Source organism: Perca flavescens, chromosome 10, assembly GCF_004354835.1.
Source record: "Perca flavescens isolate YP-PL-M2 chromosome 10, PFLA_1.0, whole genome shotgun sequence".
In the NCBI taxonomy this organism is placed as follows: domain Eukaryota; kingdom Metazoa; phylum Chordata; class Actinopteri; order Perciformes; family Percidae; genus Perca; species Perca flavescens.
Genome location: NC_041340.1, coordinates 33,632,956 through 33,653,967, shown reverse-complemented (window position 1 = coordinate 33,653,967; position 21,012 = coordinate 33,632,956). Strand labels below are relative to the sequence as shown.

General features: G+C 41.4%; 1 protein-coding gene across 3 annotated transcripts in view; it reads right to left on the bottom strand.

The window, feature by feature from the left end:
• The window catches only part of fmr1 (fragile X messenger ribonucleoprotein 1), a 31,857-nt gene extending 11,065 nt beyond the window's left edge, over nt 1-20,792 (bottom strand). The window contains exons 1-16 of one of the 3 annotated variants that reach the window (XR_003693508.1): nt 20,286-20,792; nt 9,772-9,824; nt 9,578-9,671; nt 8,801-8,872; nt 7,209-7,357; nt 6,357-6,450; nt 6,007-6,123; nt 5,122-5,292; nt 4,165-4,243; nt 3,904-4,031; nt 2,889-2,975; nt 2,002-2,251; nt 1,398-1,604; nt 699-778; nt 374-476; nt 186-262 (exon numbers count right to left, since the gene is read on the bottom strand). Coding sequence is in view for 2 of the 3 variants with exons in the window: in XM_028588979.1 (XP_028444780.1) it covers nt 450-476; nt 699-778; nt 1,398-1,604; nt 2,002-2,251; nt 2,889-2,975; nt 3,904-4,031; nt 4,165-4,243; nt 5,122-5,292; nt 6,007-6,123; nt 6,357-6,450; nt 7,209-7,357; nt 8,801-8,872; nt 9,578-9,671; nt 9,772-9,824; nt 20,286-20,336 (1,659 nt within the window). In the remaining variant the exon portion in view is untranslated. Of the gene's footprint in view, nt 1-185; nt 263-326; nt 477-698; nt 779-1,397; nt 1,605-2,001; nt 2,252-2,888; nt 2,976-3,903; nt 4,032-4,164; nt 4,244-5,121; nt 5,293-6,006; nt 6,124-6,356; nt 6,451-7,208; nt 7,358-8,800; nt 8,873-9,577; nt 9,672-9,771; nt 9,825-20,285 lie in introns of those variants that run through there. The other 2 variants (XM_028588979.1, XM_028588978.1) reach the window with 2 other exon arrangements.
• Between the last annotated feature and the right edge of the window lie 220 nt (nt 20,793-21,012).

Below are 21,012 nucleotides of genomic sequence, written 5' to 3'. Positions count from 1 at the left end.
TCTTATAAAGGGAGAGATGCACACCCCTAATATATTTGTTTTTAACAAACTGGTATTGGATCGGTACTCAGTATCAGCACATACGCGAGTTCAGGTATCAGGAAGGGGAAAAATGGTATCGCAACATCTCTAGAACAAAGGTCATCCCAGTCCTGTGGCCTGTGTACCGTGGCTTTGCGGATATCCCTTACCATCAATAAGCTATTCATGCAGGGGAACAGTTTTAGTCCACTCTCATCACTTGTGCGCTATCCTTGAGGTGCTGTACGGGCAAAGTTTGATTAATTACTACAGAGAAGAGATGGCATGTATTGTCCGGTAATAACTCGCACAAAGTCAGGCACAAAAAAAATTTATCTTTTAATAAGCTCACGGTCATCAAGTGCTCCAAATCATCTCTCCTTTTATGGATTTTTTCTACCTGACAGGTCATCTCCTCTGGATCTATCCTAAATGCCTGAGATAGAAGTATTTTCCTGGTTTAAGAAAGAAGAAGAAGAAGAAGAAGAAACATGCATGCATTCATTCTTAATTCTAAAAGTAGTACCAAATATGTGTCAGAATTTTTGGCCAGTTTGGACTGATTCACTACTCCGAGACACAAATAAATGCACATATCCGAAAAAATATATATTTATGGGTGTTTTATGTGTTTTAAATCATTTTTCATCTTAGAGGTGAATGTGTGTGACTGTTACCTGTAGAGTGTCTTCCTGCGCTCTTGTCTTGGGATCTCTGACATGCCGAGGTCTTGGCTCGCTCCACTGCATGTCATCACCTAAACCAGGAAGAACAAATCCTGAGTCTTCCTCGTTCCCAACACACTCATGGGAGGATAATATATAGGTAAACAAACTAAAGGTTGGTCAACAACCGCTAATATGTCACAGTCATGTTGCCCTGCAGTCTGAGGCAACAGCTCGCTGGCAGGCAGCAGCTTAACAAATAGGGTTAAATCTGTGTCATAATTAGATTTATGTCAGGGGAAACTCCTTTTTTTCAATATAAATGTGGATCTTGAAAAACAACCACTCAAAAGGAGAATTTATAAGTGCAGGGACACTACAGGGATCTCATTATTCGATTAATTCTCATTCTTCAGGATATACAGTAATTCAATGAAAAGCCTCTCATTGCATTTATTTCACTTCACTACACACTCATTTCTTTCTACATCTTTCATGTTTTTTTTAATTGTCTCAATTCATTACCTTCAAAATTAGTTTTATCTACAGTCAAATGGTAGAAAAACATAAGCAGCTGTATAACTGCTTGAGAAAAGTTTATCAAGCTTTTCTTTTGTAAAGACTTGACTCCTCTCTTCTCTCCTGAGGAAAATCCTGCATGAGATTGCTGCAAAAAAAAATCAATTGCAGCCAACGACCATTACTGCATACCTTTATACCCCCCTCCTCCTCCTCCTCTTCCTCTCCCCCCTCGTCCACGCATCCCTCCTCCGCCTGCTCTCCTCCTCCCATCTGTCCGTCTCGGCAGGGTCCCGCCTCCTGTCATCAGCTCCTCGGTGGGGGCCAGCGACCAATCGCTGAGCTCGTCTTTGTGGTCCGACTCCGTCTCTGAAGCGTTAGATGCCTCCGAGTTGGTGCCTGGGGGGTTTGTAGAGACTCTCTATTCAGTACTTATAGCCTTGAACGAGTTGGATGTTTCTTGTACTTTCCATTGAAATGCCAGCAACACTTATTTTAGCCTAAAAAGTGGCACCACTGAGCACAGTGAAGTAACTACCTTTTATCAAACATGGCTGAAAATAACCTCAATCTAAGCCAGAGAATCAGCTCTTTTGCTTAGTCGTTGTGCCTTTGACATCCGAACCAATAAGACCACTTATACTCACAGTTGCAACTGCCGATATATTAACGCTTCAGATAATTACGTTTACCTTTTATGTGTACAAGCACGGTATTGGAAAAAGACGATGTAAATATAATCGATTTAAACAGGTTTTAAGGAATCCCCTTGTGGTGGATCACCATTTCATCGTACCTGAGGCGAAAGCTGTGCCGCCTCCTCCTCCTCTTCGCCCTCGGCCACCTCTTCCTCCCCCTCCTCCGTAGGGCTTCCCTCCTCCTCCTCCACCCCCTCCTGCTCCTCTCCCCATGCCCAGGCCCATGCCATTGTCGAACACGTAGGTTTTGTCTTTGAGGGTTCGGGGCCCCGTCCCTCCTCCTCCCCCTCCTATCTGTCTCAGCTGCTCGTCGATCTGGAGACGCTCCAGACGAAGCTGATCCACCTCCTGTGGACATGAGGAATAAAAAAAATAAAAAGTAGGTTTACACGCACACTAAAAGCCTGCTTTTACTAATATCTCCATGTCACGGAAAGCCTCCCAAGTTTATCAACATAAGTCTATGTTAATGCTTATTTTGGTAAACTTCAACACTGTAGCATTGGTGTGTGATTGGAAGTCGCTTTGGATAAAAGTGGCAGCTAAATGAAATTTTATGTAACGTAAAACCATCAGCTGATTGTGTTACATCAATGTTATGAGCCAGAATCATTCAGTCATTCATGTCGTATTAATAAATAAGCTAGGGTTTTTTTTGTTCTGTGTAAGAACCTTCAGTATTTGGAGCAAGAGGCTTTTGGATAATAAGGTGGGCCAAAATCAGTATGTTATTTTTATTTCAATGTAACAATTGGGATGCGGATTTTCGGCATTCCCGCACCCCATTTTCGCATCACACTGGTGAGAAATGGCTTTTAATCTGTTACTGTGATAACTTCAGCAGAAAGCAAAAAAAGCATGGAGACAAACCACACCTTATGTTAAAGCAATCACAGTGACGTGTTAGTTCACAGTGAAAAAGGGGGCTGGTCTAAAATGAAAACACTTGATACAGGATGTTGTCATTACTGGTGATTATACGCACCTTCAGGTAGTTGAGGTGATAGTCCAGCAGTACTGTAGCATTGGAGATGCTTTCCTTGGTCCCCACAAATACAAATGGCACCAGTCCCTGTGAGAGAGGATCAGAGGGTTAAAGAAAGACAAAATTCTCTTGCCTTGCATTTGATCTGTCCTCAAATGGTGCATACTAGCAGTAGTAAAGATATATATTCATTATTGGAATCAGAGGTCTATGATTTAGGGGGATGAGGGCTGAGCTTGACTTCAGTATACAGGAGGGTTGGGTATCGTTTGTGTTTTTTCCGATACCGGTGCTAAATCGATACTTTTAAAACGGTGCCGGTGCCTAAACGGTGCCTGAAACGGTACTTTTCAATAAAGTTTAAAAAAAAAAAGAAGGAAAAAAAAAAGAAGGGTAGTAAACAACAGTCAGTGACTTGTTTATTGCTAAGGCTATGGTCAAAATTAAAGATTTAATAATAATGTAATAACTATAACAATAACTTATTTCACCAGTAAATTGCTGTTGAACCCCAGATGGGAAAAGGGTATTTTACAATTACCGTGAATGCACCACAAGGCTATCTGTTTTAAGTGAACGCACCATCTGTGTTGTTTAATTCCGACAACGGCAGCTGCAAGTGAACGCATCGTCTGTGTTGTTTAATTCCGACAACGGCAGCTGCTGCGCCGCAGAGCCGACTGTTGCATCCCGCTGTTGAAGTCCTCCACAGTGAAATACAGTCACACTTGTTTAACGTTAGCTGTCAGCATTTTAACAGTGTTTAATCCAGCTGCTAGCTAAAGCTAGGCTAATGTTACCTGCTGTCAGGTGTAGTGTAAAGTCAGACACCGAAATGAGGCACCGAAACTTTCATTCTTATTCGGTCTCGTTACTACTGTTTACTTCGGCACCGGTACCCTATTTGCACCGCGTTTCGGTACCCAACCCTAGTATACAGTTATTAAAAGAAGCCGTTGGCTGTTTGTTGTGTTGTTAAGTAGGCAGAGGTGTTGCTCTTTTCTTTCCCACTGACATCGTCTGCTGCTGCCGCTGCGACTGCTGAGGGCTTTTTGTCATTCTCAGGCTCAATGCGAACCCGAACCACCCCAGACTTATCAACCACTTCCTGGATCAGTTTGCCGTTTTTGCCAATCACCTTCCCTATAAAAAGGGCAAAAACAGCAACAGTCACAGTCTAACAGGACTTTAAAGTTCAATAGACTGGCTTATTCTCCAATAAATTAAAGCTGGCGCATGAATAACCTCATTGTTTCAGTTGAGTGATTTTTCTCACCTACTAAGTTCCGGGGAACTTTGATGACATCTTCAGAGAACTCCAGGAAACTCCTCGCTATGCGGACAGCGTCCTGGTCCTTAAAAAAAACAAACGCAACTGTAACTTCTGTCACTTCCTTACCTCACTGAAGTTTATAGTTAAAGGGGGTGGTGATGGCGCAGTGGATATGTCACATGCCTTGTGGTCCACTTGGAAAGAACCAATGAAAAGCCTCCGTGCCCCGTTGCGCGTACTTAACGTTTCGTGCACGAGCCTGAGCTCAATGCGCGTCACACCCCCGCATTGCTAACAGTAGTCATGTTTTTTGGGGGGTTTTTTTTACATTTGGTGTGATAATAACAGGTTAGAGCTGGGCAATACATCGATATTATATCGATATCTTGATATGAGACTAGATATCGTCTTAGATTTTGGATATCGTAATATGGCATAATTGTTATCCTTTCCTGGTTTTAAAGGCTGCATTACAGTAAAGTGGTGTCATTTTCTGAACTTACCAGACTGTTGTTAACTGTTCCATTATTTGCCTTTACCCACTTAGTCATTATATCCACATTACTGATGATTATTTATCAAAAAATATCCCAACAGTCCACATTACAATATTGTTGTGGTATCGATATCGTGATATTTGATTGTCTCCATATCGCCCAGCCCTATATCAAGGTGTTTGCTTACCGATGAACGAGACATGAAGTAAAATTGCGGCCCTCGTGCACGTCTGTGTGGGGTTTGGAGCTCTGAGGGAAGGGGGAGGGGTTAGACGGATCCCCGAGGAGATGCTATTTACAAATCTTGCTAGCTTTTCAACATTACCAGCCCTGCCTTTAACATAAACAACAGCTTTGAAACTTGTTTCCATATGGAAAGTAAACGTCTTAACACTCGGGTCTGTACTAGTAACTCCAGACACAAGACGGACACATCCATCAGTGTGTCAGTTCCCCATCCCACCTCTCCGTATATGTGAAAGGTGCACGTCTCCTCGTCCAGGTCTATGTTAGTGACTCCCGGGACTTTGCGTGCTTGCTGAATGTTGGCCCCGTGGGTCCCGATGGCCAGACCCATTAGATCATCCCGAACCACAAACTGTTCGTGAAACCGCGACGCCAGCTGCCTGGAACTCTGTAGAAACATAACCAGAGGGACAAACGGGAAAAACATGAACAAAAACAGCTGCCACGACAGAGTAAATATGCGTTAGACTTTGTCGTTCCATCAGTCACTTGGCAGAGAGGGTCGTAAAAATTACGTCACAATGTATTATCTGCCAGTTTCTTTTTTCTTTTCTTTTTTTCGATAATAAGAAATTTATTTTCATTCATTAATCTTTATTTTTTAAGAATTACGATTAAAAGAAAAAGTTAATACATAAGTGACAGCGGAAGCCAATAAAAACACTGTGGCCATTGTGCCTAAACAAGTAAATATGTAGGTTCTCAGTATTGCTTGGTCGTCCTTTATTCTCCACAGCACCAATCCCTCTTTCTTGGAGTAGAGGAGAGACAGGTGAAGTGAAGATAATGTTGCTGCTCTTACAAACAGGCTCCAAGTACTCAAAGTTAAGGTAGAATATTCTAATCTGTCAAAATGTTTGGCGGCCTTCAAATTTTTCCGTCATTGTTAAAACTATTCCTTCAATGACGAAAAATATTAATGTAACCTCTGTGTAGGAGTTAAGGGATTCCTGATGGACAATCCTTTTATAAACCCATAATCATTTTTAACTGCAAAAGGATCATATGATACATATACAAGAACACACACACTTAAAGTTGCAGTTGTCAGTAATCCTCATTGTGTGTGTGTGTGTGTGTGTGTGTGTGTGTGTGTGTCTACCTCCAGTTGTCTGTTGGCCTCTTCGTTCCTCAGCATGAGTGACAGTTTGGTGCGGAGGCTCCTGAAGTGCATGTCGCTCATCATATTGGCCCGCTTTGTTGTGACCTCATTCACAGACTGCGAGAACAATCAAAGCTTAATTCACACACTGGCTTTGGAATATGTTACTGATGGAGGTCATCTACTAAATTACGTGATATTGTTTGAAATCATACACAGGGTACTCCAATCAGACTATATCAATGGAAAAGTAACGAATTGGATGGTCCTTGCGCCAAGTAGCGATGGCGACTTTTACCTTTATGTTCTTAAGTAAAATAAAATTAATACAAAAAATGTGTTTAACAAACCAAAATGACCAGCTGCTTTTTCTCTGAGTCGTAGGTGACATTGAAAGCTCCCACTGCCTTTTTAAAGTCTTTGTGTGCTGATTCCTTGGAGCACCTGTCAACACAGAGTTACACAAATAATTCATGCCAATAATTCAGTAATATTTACTGACTATTTACGGGCACGTTTGCACACGAGACACTGTGCTACTGTGTGTAGCCTTCTAATGATACATTTTTAGTCTTTTCAGAGCATAATACAAACATGTGCATATGTAGCCCAACTAAAGCCATTTACTAAAGGCTAATAAGGGTTTCATTTTTTAAACACGCAGGTTTAACCTGTAAATAAAATAAAACCCACAGAAATGGGACTCACACCTTGAGTGTTGTATTGGTGGCATATACTGCTGTGGTCTACTGGCATTAACAATGTGTCACTTACAAACAACACTGAGACTGTGGTTCTCTGACAGATGCAGCTACACATCAGCAGGTTTCAAAGTTGCATCCTCCTGACAAGGTACTGAGCCGTGCAGGCAACTGTCACTTGGCTAATACCTTTGTTAATGCTAAGCTTGCGACTGTTTTTTTTAAAGCAGAGACCAAACAAAAAAACCCAGCAATTTAATGCTACCATGGCCCAGCAACTAGTGCAAAAGCGTAATCGCTTTTAAAATGCCAAACTTTGAAATGTTCTGGTGTTTTTGCTTCTCCTTCTCTTCCATTTGCTTTACTTTCAACTTGCACAGTCAATACAGAGCTCAGTTTCTAAGCACAAAACCTGTGGGAATGTATCTAACCCAAAAGGTTGCTTGCATGTCTTGAGGTGTATTTACTGTACGGGCCATACAGAGCTCATATTAAACTTACATCTGTCGGAGATCCTCGGGTACATCCAGTCGGATCTTGATGAAGGTGGTTTTGGTGGCTGGTTTATTGGGGTTGACCGGCCGTAACCGCTCCAGCGTCACTATCTCATTTAATGTAGCGTCGCATGCAGCGTACTCTATTACGTAAAACTAGAGAAACATAAAGACAAGGATAATGTCAGTTCCAATTTTGCACGTTGAAAAGCAGAATGTGCGACATCGACATTGGAGAAAGAATATATGAGTAGAAACTGTGAATCAATTAATAAAATATAAACATCACTTTTTATTAACATAGTTAAAACTTTCCGGAATTGAACGGTGGGTAAAACCGGGGAAAAAACAGAAAGAAAGAGAGGCATAAAAAGACAGTGGATCAGATCAAATAAAACATCTGCTCCAGACTCTAGAGGAATGACGTTGATTTGAATGAGTTTACTTCCTTTAATTAAAAAGTTAATTTCCAGCTAGGCTGACGGCAGCCATTTTGGATATAGGGCTCCCAAAAAATTTCCCCACATTTTTGAGAGGGGCACCCCAGCTAATTTCTTTTTTTAACCTTCATAGATGACAGATCCAGTGAGAAACAAACCTTTCCTCTCCACGGTCACGGAACTTCTATAGATGACCCAACTAATACTAGGGCATGTCTCTCTCTTTCTCATGGGTGGGCCAAATTCTCTGGGCAGGCAAAGCAGAGAAAGAAGAGGTGACCTTGCTCCTATGACCTCATAAGGAGGAGATTCCTGATTGGCCCATCTAAGCTTACTTTTCTCAAAGGCAGAGCAGGATACCCAGGGCTCAGTTTACATCTATCACCATTTCGAGCCACTGGGGGGACCATAGGCAGGCTGGGGGAACGAATGTGAAAGCGCCCGAACGTTAACTGGAGCTAACGGCTAACCGGAGCTAATTGTTGCTCATCGTTGCTAACCAAGCCCGATTAGTTCTTCGTCTCTGTGCCCGTATCCATTGACTGTACTTATCGACTGGAGCCCAAATGAAACCCGACGCTGTATTGAGTTTTTTGAAAGACAGATATCTGTTCAGATGAGATCTTGAGTGCAACAGGACACATGTAATGTTATAGTACAAAACAGCGTGCTTATTAGGATCCTAACACTTTAAAAAACGAACAATGATCTACAACGAAGAAACTGAACACAAATTACCTTTGGATAGCCTTAGTGTAATATGAATTAACAGGAGTTAGGAGAAGACATGCCGTGCCCACAGTGTTGAGATTTATAACAACATGTAACTTTCTGTATGGATCATTGAATGGTTTTAAGGTTAGATTGTTAATACATATAACATTTGAGCTCCGGGTAATCAGGTATTTTATCTGCTGAAGCTTAAAATTTATGAGAAACCAACCAGATTTAATTGACAAAGATCATTAAAAGCTGTTGTAGTCACTGTTTTCAATTGATAGTTAATACACCTTTGTATGACTAGTTTATTACTAAACCAAGCCATCACGCGCCACGCCACTTGCTGCTGTTTTGATTCAACTTGTATCTTGATACCCAGTCCTACATCGTACAATGGTAACGTAACCCAGACTTCGAAAGACTGCGGTCTGAGCCCTACCTCTCCTTTGACCATGCGAACCTTGGCCAGCCACCATCCACATGGCTCCTTGTCATTAGCCCTGGAATATACCTGGCAACACACACACACACACACACACACACACACACACACACACACACACACACACACACACACAAAATTTGACAAAGCTTTCCACTCAAACCTGAGAGGTTTACAATAAAGGCAGCTGGCACAGAGAATGCAAACAAACAAACTGAATGAAGAGATAAACGGATTTCTTTCTCATATCTTATTCAATCATTTCAAAAGGTGACTTTTAGCACTAAGGACTGCTGAGGATATATAAACATAAAACAAAGAATGATTTATTTGTATTTAAGCATTATGAAGTGAACACATGTAGTTTCTCTGATGCTTTTGGAAGAAGGGCAACATTAAATTACACAAAAATGTTCCGTTTTCACCATTACAGCGTTAGCTCGTAGTTTTTTTCTTGTTTGTAATTCAACAAAAACTAATAGAGCAATTTATTGGTGTTCATTTGGAACCTTAAAAAAAAAAAAAACAGGAATGAAGTTCATCAACTGCTTACTTCCAATACCACATATTTTTTATGTGAAAATCACATAAAAAAAAAAAAAAAAAAAAAAAACAAGGAGCCTTTAGAATCTGTTTGACCTACACGGCAGACCTTATTCTACTGCATTTCTTCTCTTACACTGACTAGACTGGATCTGCTTTCTAAATAACCACACGTGATGGTAATATTAATTTTCTGAAACAGTTCTGAAAGTATTGAATCGTCAGTCCCACCTCGACTTCATCACTCTCATTTATCTCCTTGCAGAGTCCTGTTGGGGGAGGAAAACGAACATCCTGGAATGGGATTTGACGCTCTGGCTGCCAACTGAGACAAAGGGACGCATACAATAAGCGTGAATTTCATCACTGGTAAAAGGTTACATTATACAGTATGTTTTATGTTGTTGTGTATGCACATCACTCACTTGTTTTCAAATGCCACGTTGACGGATCCTTCGTGAACATCCTTCACAAAGGCCTACAAGAATCACAGAGTTAGAGTTAGTCACACCAGTTCGAATAACCAGGGTTTGAGGGAGTTTTCACACCTATAGTTTGTTTGCTCTGGTCCGAATCAGTTGATCAGTTTGTAAACTTGGATCCATTTCCCCTTGGTTCGGTCTTGTTTCACACCTGGAAAAATCCAAACGTACTAAAAAATGCTTCATTACAAAACCACGCAAGAACGTTCACTGCCCTTATTGGTCGGATGTGTCTGGGGGCGAGAGCAAGAAAGGAAAGACAGGAAGAAGGTCCTGTGTTCTGGACCAGTGCAATTTCTTGCATCTCTATGGTTAAACCAGCACATTTCATTTAAATAATCCAACATTGTCTCTTGAGCGACGTTACTACGTCTGCTCTGGTTACTGAGACTTTGCTCTGCTGGGTCTCCAACTTTAGTGGCGGCTGGTTTGACCATGGAGAAGCGAGTGACGGACGCCCAGCTCGACAGCTGTCCATTTCTGCAGTTCGAGGTCAGATCATGTTCTCACCACAAAACGAACGAGGTTTCGGTACGCTTGCTTGGTCCGCTTTTGTACGATTGGCGTGTTCTCTCCTGATCAAACGAACCACACCAGCAGGGCAAACGCACTCTAGTGACAATCAACCGGACTAAACGAAACAGATGTGAAAGAGCCCTGACATAACTGTAATAGTCAATAGAGGTGGGAAAATGTGGAATAATCAGACATTAGCATCATGGACTCATAGCAGTGCGCTACCCACCCGGCCCGTTATGAGAGCTATCTATATCTGCGTTCATCAACCACCAGAACTGGACTGTTTGTGTGTATCAACTGCCAGAACTGGACTGTTTGTGTGTGTGTGTGTGCGTGTATGTGTTGGTGTGTGTGTGAGTGAGTGAGTGTGTGCGCACAGAGAGAGAGAGAGAGAGAGAGAGAGAGAGAGAGAGAGAGAGAGAGAGAGAGAGAGAGAGAGAGAGTCTCGTGTCGTATGATCATTAACGAATGTAACACTTCAGCAGAGGTGCTAATTTCCATACAGGTTTAGTGGCTTAACGGTTTACAGTGAAGTATGGATTTAATTTGCGGGGGCATTTGGCGACGGTAATGTTATTAGTGTTATAAGTTAGCGGTAGACTAAGGGGCCATCCACACGGAAACGTTTTTTTGTGTAAACGCACATGTTTTGCAACGTTTGGGCCGACCGTCCAAACAAATCCTGTAAACGCACTGCCTGAAAACGCACTTTTTTTGAAACCTGATCTCAGGGTGAAAAAATTCGAAAACAGCTCTTGTTTGGCTTCGTTTGGACGGTGAATACGAAAACGTCCGTATCGATGATGTCATTGCCACACCCCTTGACCTCTTACCCGCACTAGTGCTAGTGCACGCCAGTCACACACAACTGCGGTGAAGCTAATAGAGCATATCCCATCTCCGTGGTCAAACCAGCTCGCTTCATCTAAATACTTTGTCTCTGCTCCCTGACACTTCCCTCTGCCCTGCCGGTCCTGGATTCTACACAAGATATATTGCTAACGTTATGTAGCCAACGTTAAACATCGCTAAAGTAGCAGACCACTACAGCAGCGACGTAGCTAACGTTAGCTGCTATGGTTGTTTATAAAGTGGAAGTAGACAATTTATCAACTAGTTAGCTAATCTGTCTGCTTATCAACTCCTTGAACGGATTATAGTCACTTTTACCACGGCTTATTGTAGAAAGGCTACTGCCAGAAAAACGTAGATTATCAAAAAGACATCATTCATTGATGTTTGACTTTTATTTTATTTATTTGTTTGACTGCCGATGTTAGCTAGCGCGCTGCAACCATGTCCGATGGCAGACAGAATTGCAAAATAAAAAGCAATCCAACAGCACATTATACACTGTAAACAAAGACGTTTTCTTGCGGCGGCCTTTATAAAATGAGCAGTGGTGAAAGTTATTATAGTCCCTTGGATGTATCAAGAGAACGTTAGTTTAGCTAGTCATGTTATGATGGGAAGTGGAAGTGACAATGCTCTTCTTCTCTGTTTTTTGGTGAATACCTGTAGCAGAAACAGCTCCACCTATAGGCCTGGAATATGAAGTAGCATGTTGAGTCATTTACAAATGATTTTGTTTGGACAACTATTCTTGAAACGAATCCAGGGAAGACGGGTAAAAAAAAAGATTGTTTTGGTACGTGTGGACGTGGCCTTAATTAACCTGACCCAGGGTGAGTCTGATAAAAACTGCTGGGTCTGCCCGGTTCAGCTCTCCGAGATTACATTATGTGTTCAGAAGTCAATATAGGCTACAGCTCGCAGCAACTTAATGCTATATAGCGTCTGTTGTAAAGCGTTCTGCAGGTGGCGTCTGCGTGTGACGTGCAGCTTACCTTCCCCCCCAACACATACATACAGATATGTCTCACTTTATTAGATAGATTGCAATATTCAGCTATATATTGCAATTTATTACCTTTTTTCCCAACCTTTTTTCCCAATTTCAAATGATGTCCCCAAAAGGAAACTTTTTTCAACATCTGTTTTATATAAAGATACATTTCTCTGTCTGTTCATCTCATTTCAATTTTATTGTTGCAAAATGGGATTGTCAAGCAGACAAACTGACCATCTCATATACAGAATAATAATAGATAGATACTTGGCATCTGTGTATCAATACAGTTTTGCCACGGAAAATATCGCGATACTATGCCATATCGATTTTTTCAATACAGCTTAGGGTCAGGGTACAGTAAAACGTTGTGATGGACGATGATATCGTCCTTGTCGTGTATATGTATGTATTTTTTACATACATATTTGTTTCTAGTACTATGGGCTAACAATTAACATAGAAACAATCTGACATACATGTAAATGCCCTCTGTAAATACACAGTATTAAATGCTGGCGCTGGTAGGGGCAGTAAATAACTTGACCTACTTTCACTTAACTACAGTGCAGTAAAGTCTAGACTCAATCAGATGTCCGTGACCTGCTTAACGACAGTAAGGTGGAACGTTTGCCTTTAACAGAGCGACAGTAATAACCTAATATACCATTACTGAGTTTAAACTACATTCCCGGTTATATTAGCACTGAATAACGCATTCAATAAACAGAAACATAACTCTGCACATGAACAGATGTGCAGTATTAGCTCACACATTAAATAGCAACCTCGTGAATTAGCCTACTGTTGCTAACGTACATTCAGAAATCCTACATAACATCGTCATCAGACTTACTTATTCATGCATGCACACAGTAGTATCCACAAAGTTAGTCCAATGAGAGGGTAAAAGAAAGTGTGATAGCGTTCCAGGTTAACGCTTTTTCTCTCTCGCTCGAGACAGCTGTGTCCAGGGCCGAGGCGCAGAGGTTACCGCATGCTGATACGTCACTAGTCCAGGTAGAGCGAGCTACTATACTGACAGGGAGAGAGAGAGACTGTATCACTACAAATAGGTTGCACGTAGCTAGTTGCTAGTTTAAGGCCGACGCAGTTGTCAATTTCCCGTCCACTAGGATTAGCGTTTGACAGGGTGGGGGGCGTGGAATCACGATGGTGGCTCTCCATCGTGATGATATCGTCCATTGGCATAACCCTAATACAGCTTTATACTGGCATCATGAATGTAAAAGGGTTACAGCTACCAAAGCCTGACCCAAGCCCAAAGCTGTTAGCAACAGCCCAAATTCTTCTCTTTGGGCTTGATTCCGGTTCGGGTCTTTCTCTCTCTGGTTTTACACACAGCCTGTGTCCATGTGTGTCAAGCATTGCAAGTAGGACATGCAATGCCTAGAAGGAAAAAAGAGAGGAAAAAGAGCCTAGACTATGGATTGCATTAGCCTCGCTAGCTAACATTAAGTAATGGATGAAATGAAGCATAAACTTCCAAAGGAAGAGATTCTCTGAATCCCCAAAGATTCAGGGAAAGATTTCCTATTGCATTATGACTTCATTGACCTGTGACATGTCTGTACAAAACTCAAAGACGTTCTGAGTTTACAAACCAAACCAACTATTTTGTGAAAACATAAAAGCTATTAGGCTAACTGAAATAAAACCATGCCAATCTCTAGGTATGGTGAAGGGTATGTGACGATGTGGGGCTATTTTAATTCCAAAGGCCAAGGGAACTTTATCAGGATGCATAGTATCCTGGATCCATGAAATAACTGGCCTTTAAAAATAAAAATCTGGGGCTCCCTCTAGCTCACCCGGTAAGAGCGTTTGCCCCATGTTGGTTGAGTCCTGCAGCAGCGCAGGTTCGAATCCATCCGCTGCACTTTGCTGCGTGTCATCCCCCATCTCTCTCCCCCTTTCAAGTCTATCCACGGTCACTTCATAATAAAAAAGGGAAAAGCCCCCAAAAATCATCTTAAAAAAAAAAAGCCTGCCTCTATGGGAATTTAACATAGGTGTGTCTATACTTATGCCCCCTGTATTTTAAGAAAGAACATTTATTTATTTACGATACATTATTCATTCACGAAGAAAATTTATGTCCTTAAAGGTTGGATTTTTCCTCATTTCCTCAAGGCATTAAGATCAATTTCCAAAAAATAATTTTTCATTCCTTTTTTTAAGTCAACTATAGCATGGGCGTATTCACTTATGCTGAGCACTGTATTTCAAAGATGGAGACAGCTTAGAGCCCAAAAGGATGCTGAGATGGCTAATTTCCTCCTGAACAGGTAAGCATTAGCTTCAGGCTAATTTATCACGGCTACAAGGGATGGCCATTTTATGTCATTTCAACATTCGTGTACTCACATTGAATTATATAGCTAGCAAGAGTACACAAGATGGTTACTCGCAAAAACAATTGAGACACAGCCAGTAAAGTGATCCCGACTGGTCCTGGCTAACGCCGCAATGCTAATCCTGCTAACTGCAAGCTAACGTTACCGGAGGAACAGGCAAGCGGGCCACGGCTGTTTACAATGGGTAGCCTGTTCAGGGGTCGTAGCAAATACCGTCAACGGGGCTGTAAATTGGGAAGAGAGGACCGTGAGTTTTTAAATGTGTTTAGCGATTGTTGCCGTAATTCTAAGACGATAAAGTGTGTTCAGTCAGGTGCAGAGGACAGCAAGGTAGTGGTATTTTTAGCGGTTCCTACCGTAACTCTAAGCCTAGGAAGTGTGTCTGTCCGTTGGGTGGAGAGGACGGCGAGGTTGTTGTGGTTTTAGCGGTTCCTACCATAATTCTAAGCAGAGTTGGGTACAGAGCTCCGCGTGAGCACGGGCTTCTATGACTGTCAATATAGCCAGCAATATTAGCTACTCCGCTATGCTGTGAAGTAATGTCTAGCTATGTGAGACATTGTTGGGGATGCTGCGGTCTCAGCCTGGCAACCAACGTGAACTTCCGAGTCTGGGGAGGAGGGGGCGGGGGAGACGACTCTCTCCAGTATTTTGAATTTGTACTGCAGTAACTATTAGTATTACAGAATTACGTCGGTACTAGGGTTGGGTACCTTTCGCATCTGAACCAATACCACTACCGATACCAGTACCTGAAATTCGGTTCCGGTACCCAATGGTACTTTTTTCATACTTTCCCTCTGTAATTACGAAAAAAAATATTTCAGTTGTAAAAATAATTCCAAACCTGTTTACTTAGAAAATTATGTTATTTATTTAGAATATTTTACACTGACAGAAATTAAACACAAACAAAAACAAAACTCCTCCCTCTCTCCTCCCCAACCCGTCCCTACAACCTATTTAATTGAATAATTATTCAACTTGTATTCTTGTATTTGTATATTATTATATTTTAGCCTATTTTATTTTCATCATGACCGTTTTTAACTGCTCTTTAATGTTTCATGTAAAGCTCTTTGAATTGCCTTGTTGCTGAAAGGTGCTGTAGAAATAAAAGTTGCCTTGCCTTACAACCTCAGCCTGTCAGTCTCGCCCAGGGCACAGAAACCACCGTTGTGCCTTGCTCATGTCAGAGGAAGTGTAACGTCAACAGCACCGCGACCGCTTTCGGCTCGCAATTAATATCATATCGCAGCAAACGCTGTCTGCTTGAAGTTTTGTAAAACTGTAACCACACTTGAAACCACTTTATCGGCATCGCCGTGACTCTCTGGGACTTCAACCAAACTGCAGAGCCGATGTAGTTTACTCGAGTTTCACTCTCGCACCTATGCGCGCACGTGTGTGTCGGACCTCAGCTCTCTGTCAACATGCAGAGATGACAGATAATCTTGCGTTTACTCTCAGGTACCAAAATCAGGCACAGTTTGACTTTACGTGAACCAATACTCGGTAGTACCGACGTGATTCGGTCGGTACCGGTAAAAGTACCAGGTTCGGCACCCAACCCTAGTCGGTACTACCGAGGGGAGGACAGAGAAGCGCTCTCTGCATCTTTCACAGAGAGCCGGGCTCAGCTCCGACACACACACACGCACGCACGCACACGGAGCGAAAGTTACAACGCCTCTGCAGGTTCGTAAAGTCACAGTGAGTCACATCAAAGGCTGGTAAAGCAGACACAAGTGTGGTTACACTTTTCAAAACTTCACACAGACAGTGTTTGCTGCAATATAATAGCGGAATCACTGTGCAGTTGATGTTACACTTCCGAGACAGACTGGTGTTCTCTATTGCCCCGTGGACTGACTGACAGGCACAAGACGGACAGGCTGAGGTCGTACAGCACCTTTCAGCAACAAGGCAATTTAAAGTGCTTTACATTAAACATTAAAGAGAATATTTTTTGATTAATAGGTTGTAGGGGCGTGATTTGGAGGAGAGGGACGCCGCAGTTCTTAGGTCTGAAGTAGGGTTGCACGATAAAAAATGTGATATTGCGAAATCAATTATGAATATTGCGATATAGATATTAATTTTGATATTTTTAAACATATGTAAAATTACAAAAGTTATGGGAAAACGCATCAAAATAGATTCATAACATGGCCGGTTAGCTCATTGGGTAGAGCAGAAGCACATATGCAGAGGTTTAATCCTCGACGCAGAAGGTCCTGTGACGGTTTTCCTGCATGTCTTGCCCCCTCTCTCTCTCCTTTCATAGCTCAGCTTTCCCATCTAATAAAGGCAGAAATGCCCAAAAATAAAAAATAGATTCATAACAAATTGAACAAGTTTTCTTACAACACAAGGTTTATTTCAACTGACAGTCATATTGGACTGGTACAACATGAATAAATAAATAAGGACCATGTCTACAGAACAGGACACAACTTTTCTTTCGCTTCTCTGATTCGTTCCGTTTTGTTGTTTCTATCCATTTCTTCACTCACACAGTCACTATGTTGAAATATGCACACACTTGGTACGCTCCATAGGGTTTGTCACGTAGTGGACCCGTGCGCTGACGTGCACAAGTGGCGCGGTAACTGGCCAATGAAACATGATCATTACAGCGTTTCAAGCGGGCTCTAAATCAAACACAACTAGGCCACACAGCCAACAGACGGGACGCAGCGCTCCACAAAATAAACACAATATTGCATACCTTTCGATATAATATTGCGCAACGTGATATCGCGATAACGATATTGAGTCGATATATCATGCACCCCTAGTCTGAAGAGTAGTTAGTTATACAGGAGAGAAGCCATTTGAGTTTGTGGCAAAGCCTTTCACAGTGCTCATTTTTCATTTTGTGACTTTCGATTGAATAAAAGACTATTTCTCCAGTCATATTCCATCATTTAAGTTTTCTTTAAAATAGTGTTAAAATCTTGTTTTGTTCCCGTGAACCCAATCTTGTGAGCTGAGTGTCTTGTAACACCCGTATATAGTGTCACGATATTTTCCGTGGCAATACTGTATCGATACAAAGACGCCAAGTATCGATCTATTATTACATATGTGTTGGTCAGTTTGTCTGCTTGACAATCCCGTTTTGCAGTAATAAAATTGAAGCGAGATCAACAAACCGAGAAAGGCATTTTATTTTTTTAGATAAAACAGATGTTCACTGGCGCCCAGATAGCTCAGTTGGTAGAGCAGGCGCCCATATATAGAGGTTTACTCCTCGACGCAGCGGGCCCGGGTTTGATTCCGACCTGCGGCCCTTTGCTGCATGTCATTCCCTCTCTCTCTCCCCTTTCATGTTTTCATCTGTCCTGTCAAAAATAAAGGCTGAAAATGCCCCAAAAAATAATCTAAAAAAAAAAAAAAACAGATGTTCACAAAGTTTCCTTTTGGGGACATAATTTGAAATTGGGAAAAATTTGAAGTTGGAAAAAAAGGTAATAAATTGCAATATATCACAGCATATTGCAACATGTTTAAAATCGTAATATTGTATCTTTACAGAGGCCCTAAGTATAATTTGTGATGATATCGTATCGTGAGGCCTCTGGTGATATCCCACCCCTAGGTAATACTAGTGGGGCTTCGGTCACATAAAAAGTAATAGTCCTAAAAACTGCTTTCAGGTTCAAACTATTTCAGTTAATCAACAAACACTACTACAACTACTACTTTGACAACAACAAAAAACATAAAAAAATGTTTTGGGGTCCATTAAATCCTGAACAAGTGCCAATCTTACCACTTCTGGGATTAGCATCCTGGACCCATGCATCAAAGTCCTTTTCTCACCAAGTGAGTGAAACACACCTCTGTATCCTACAGCTCTATGTACATGGTGGAGATTTTACCATATTTAGGAATTGAGTGACTTATACATTACATTAACACTGCATACCAACATATATCCTATTTATTAGGACATGAACCATAGTCCAAGATACGTATCTAGCTAATGAAGTCTACTATATTAAACTCACTATTATAACTATTTTAAGAGAGCCTTTAACGTTTCAATGAACATACTCAGAGAATGACTCAATGTTTGTGAATGCACCTCCGCATCACAGCCCACATTGGCGATTTTTTCAGAAATTCAAATACTGTCGAATTTAGTGAAAACAAAATGACAGTTGAGTCCAAGTACCTGGCCAACTCTGGCAAAGACTGCCTTTCATTCTAAGTGGTGATGAACAAAAGTGCATTTTGTAGATCCTTTCAATCTTCTGAAAATTTGCTAATTGTCTTTTAGTGCTATAATTTTGATAAGAGCACCTGCCAAATCATAAAACTGTATGCCAGAAATCTATAAAGTGCTACGTTTGGCCATTGCCACACCCAACTAAGCGAGAAAAGTACATCCACTGCTGATGGTGCCACCCTGGACTTAAACCCAAGGGAAATCCAAAAGTATATACTTTTTTCAGACAGTTCTGATATGTATAAATGTCCCAATTCAGGATTTTTGCTTTAGTGAAGTACTTTAATTCTTTATACAGTGCAAACAATTCAGCTGGCATTAAATGCAGCATGAGGTTCCATAATGAACATTGCTACAGTGCAGTACAGTGCAACACAGGATGGCAGGATGGCTTGCAGGACCACTTAACACTCATATCTCAAAATGCTTTTGGATGGTTATACTGCACATTCATTCCATTCATATTCCTTACATTAGTTTGGCAGCAACAACGCTTCTACAGTGACAATACATGCAATCAATCACAGTTCAAGTCATTCCATGAGAGATGTTTTTTTTTATAGCATGTTACCACCTTTCTTCTTTTACTCTGCTAGTTACATTTGCCTTATATCCTTGTGTCTCCCATGTCTCTTCAACCATTCTTAAAGGATGACAATCCCCCAAACAGGAAATACAATGTTTTCATGCAGCAAAACTTTTCACGTTTTACTTGTAACTGTTTTTTTTTTCTCTTCCATAGTAGTACGGATTTAGTTACTAACCTAAATGATTCAAATAATTATTTCACACACTGATCATAGGATCAACAGCTGCATGTAAATATCTGCCCAAGGATCCATGAGCAAGACTGTCAGCCCCTGCCTTGCAAAAGACAAGCTCCTTAGTCTGTGGTAACCGTGGTAACGTTATACGGTAATATGGTCAAAGAGTCAATGCATAATGTTAACCCTCTAAATAACTGGTATTCCTAACGTTAGCTACTTGTTGACTCTTGTCTTAACCCCAAACTCTCAGCGGCCTTAATAACAGAAAAGCTAACTTACCTGCCTACTAGGGGGAAATATTGGCAAAGCAGTTTATTGCTGCCGTTTTCCTAAATGAAGTTAACGTTAGCTGTTAACGTTAATTCTGGCACTTGTGCCTCTGTAACCAACCCCTTTCCATCACTTTACAGATAACATAAGATTACATTTACGTTAACATTGTCACTACAACAATTACATTGATGTAGCACCCTCATTATCACCAATAACACACATTTAGCTAGCTAACAACATTGAGGTTACAGCACCATCTTGGCGTTAGCTTTGTTTACAGATTGTCTACGTCCCGGTGGAGACTGGAGTGAAGCACTGAGGCCCGGAGATACAAGCAGGTCTCTTCGCTAACGACAATTTCACGTTAGTGAGCCTAACGTGTGTGCTTGGTGAGGTACCTGAGATGGAAAGCTCAACAAAAGTCATTAACTTACCTTATAAAAGGCCCCACTTGTTCCCCTCACTTCCACGACTAGTTCATCCATGACGCAAGTCACAACAGCTCGCTAGCTAGCTTAACGTTACTACCGTTAGCGACGTTAGTAGCTAGCTAGCTAGCTAGCCTGACGCTAGCCAAGGCAGAGTTTGCTATCGTTGGCTTCGCTAGCTTGCCAAAATAGCCTGCCAGTTGGATGCAAGAAGAAGCCACGATAACTGTGTACGGCCGTTATGTTGCTTTCCGTTTACCACCGTTTATGGATATTTCGTTTGTTTCTTGCAGATTTGCAATTCCGGATGTATGATATTTCACAGGCGAATTATGTAGCAGGCTACGTTAGCTTGTACTAGCTAGTTATGTTAATGTTGTGTGATTAGTGGTGAAGCAGCTACTGCTGGTTGCATCTCTCCAATGTGACGTCTCCGCGTTCTTCCTCTACTGAAATCCGAGGCTGGTTACACACATCTAAGCCTATTGCTGCTCTCCACAGGTAATACATAGAAATGTCTATTTCACATGACATCCGGGTAATTCATCTAAATAGAAATTACAATTGTCTTTATCCTGCAATGAACCTTATCATATTTCCCAACACAAATCAAAACAAATAATAGCCTATTATTCCAGTCCAATCATTGGCTCTAAGGCAGTGGAAACATTTTTATCTAAAGGTTATCTGGCTATATCTAACTTATTATTTCCTTATTCTCCCCCTTTTCACA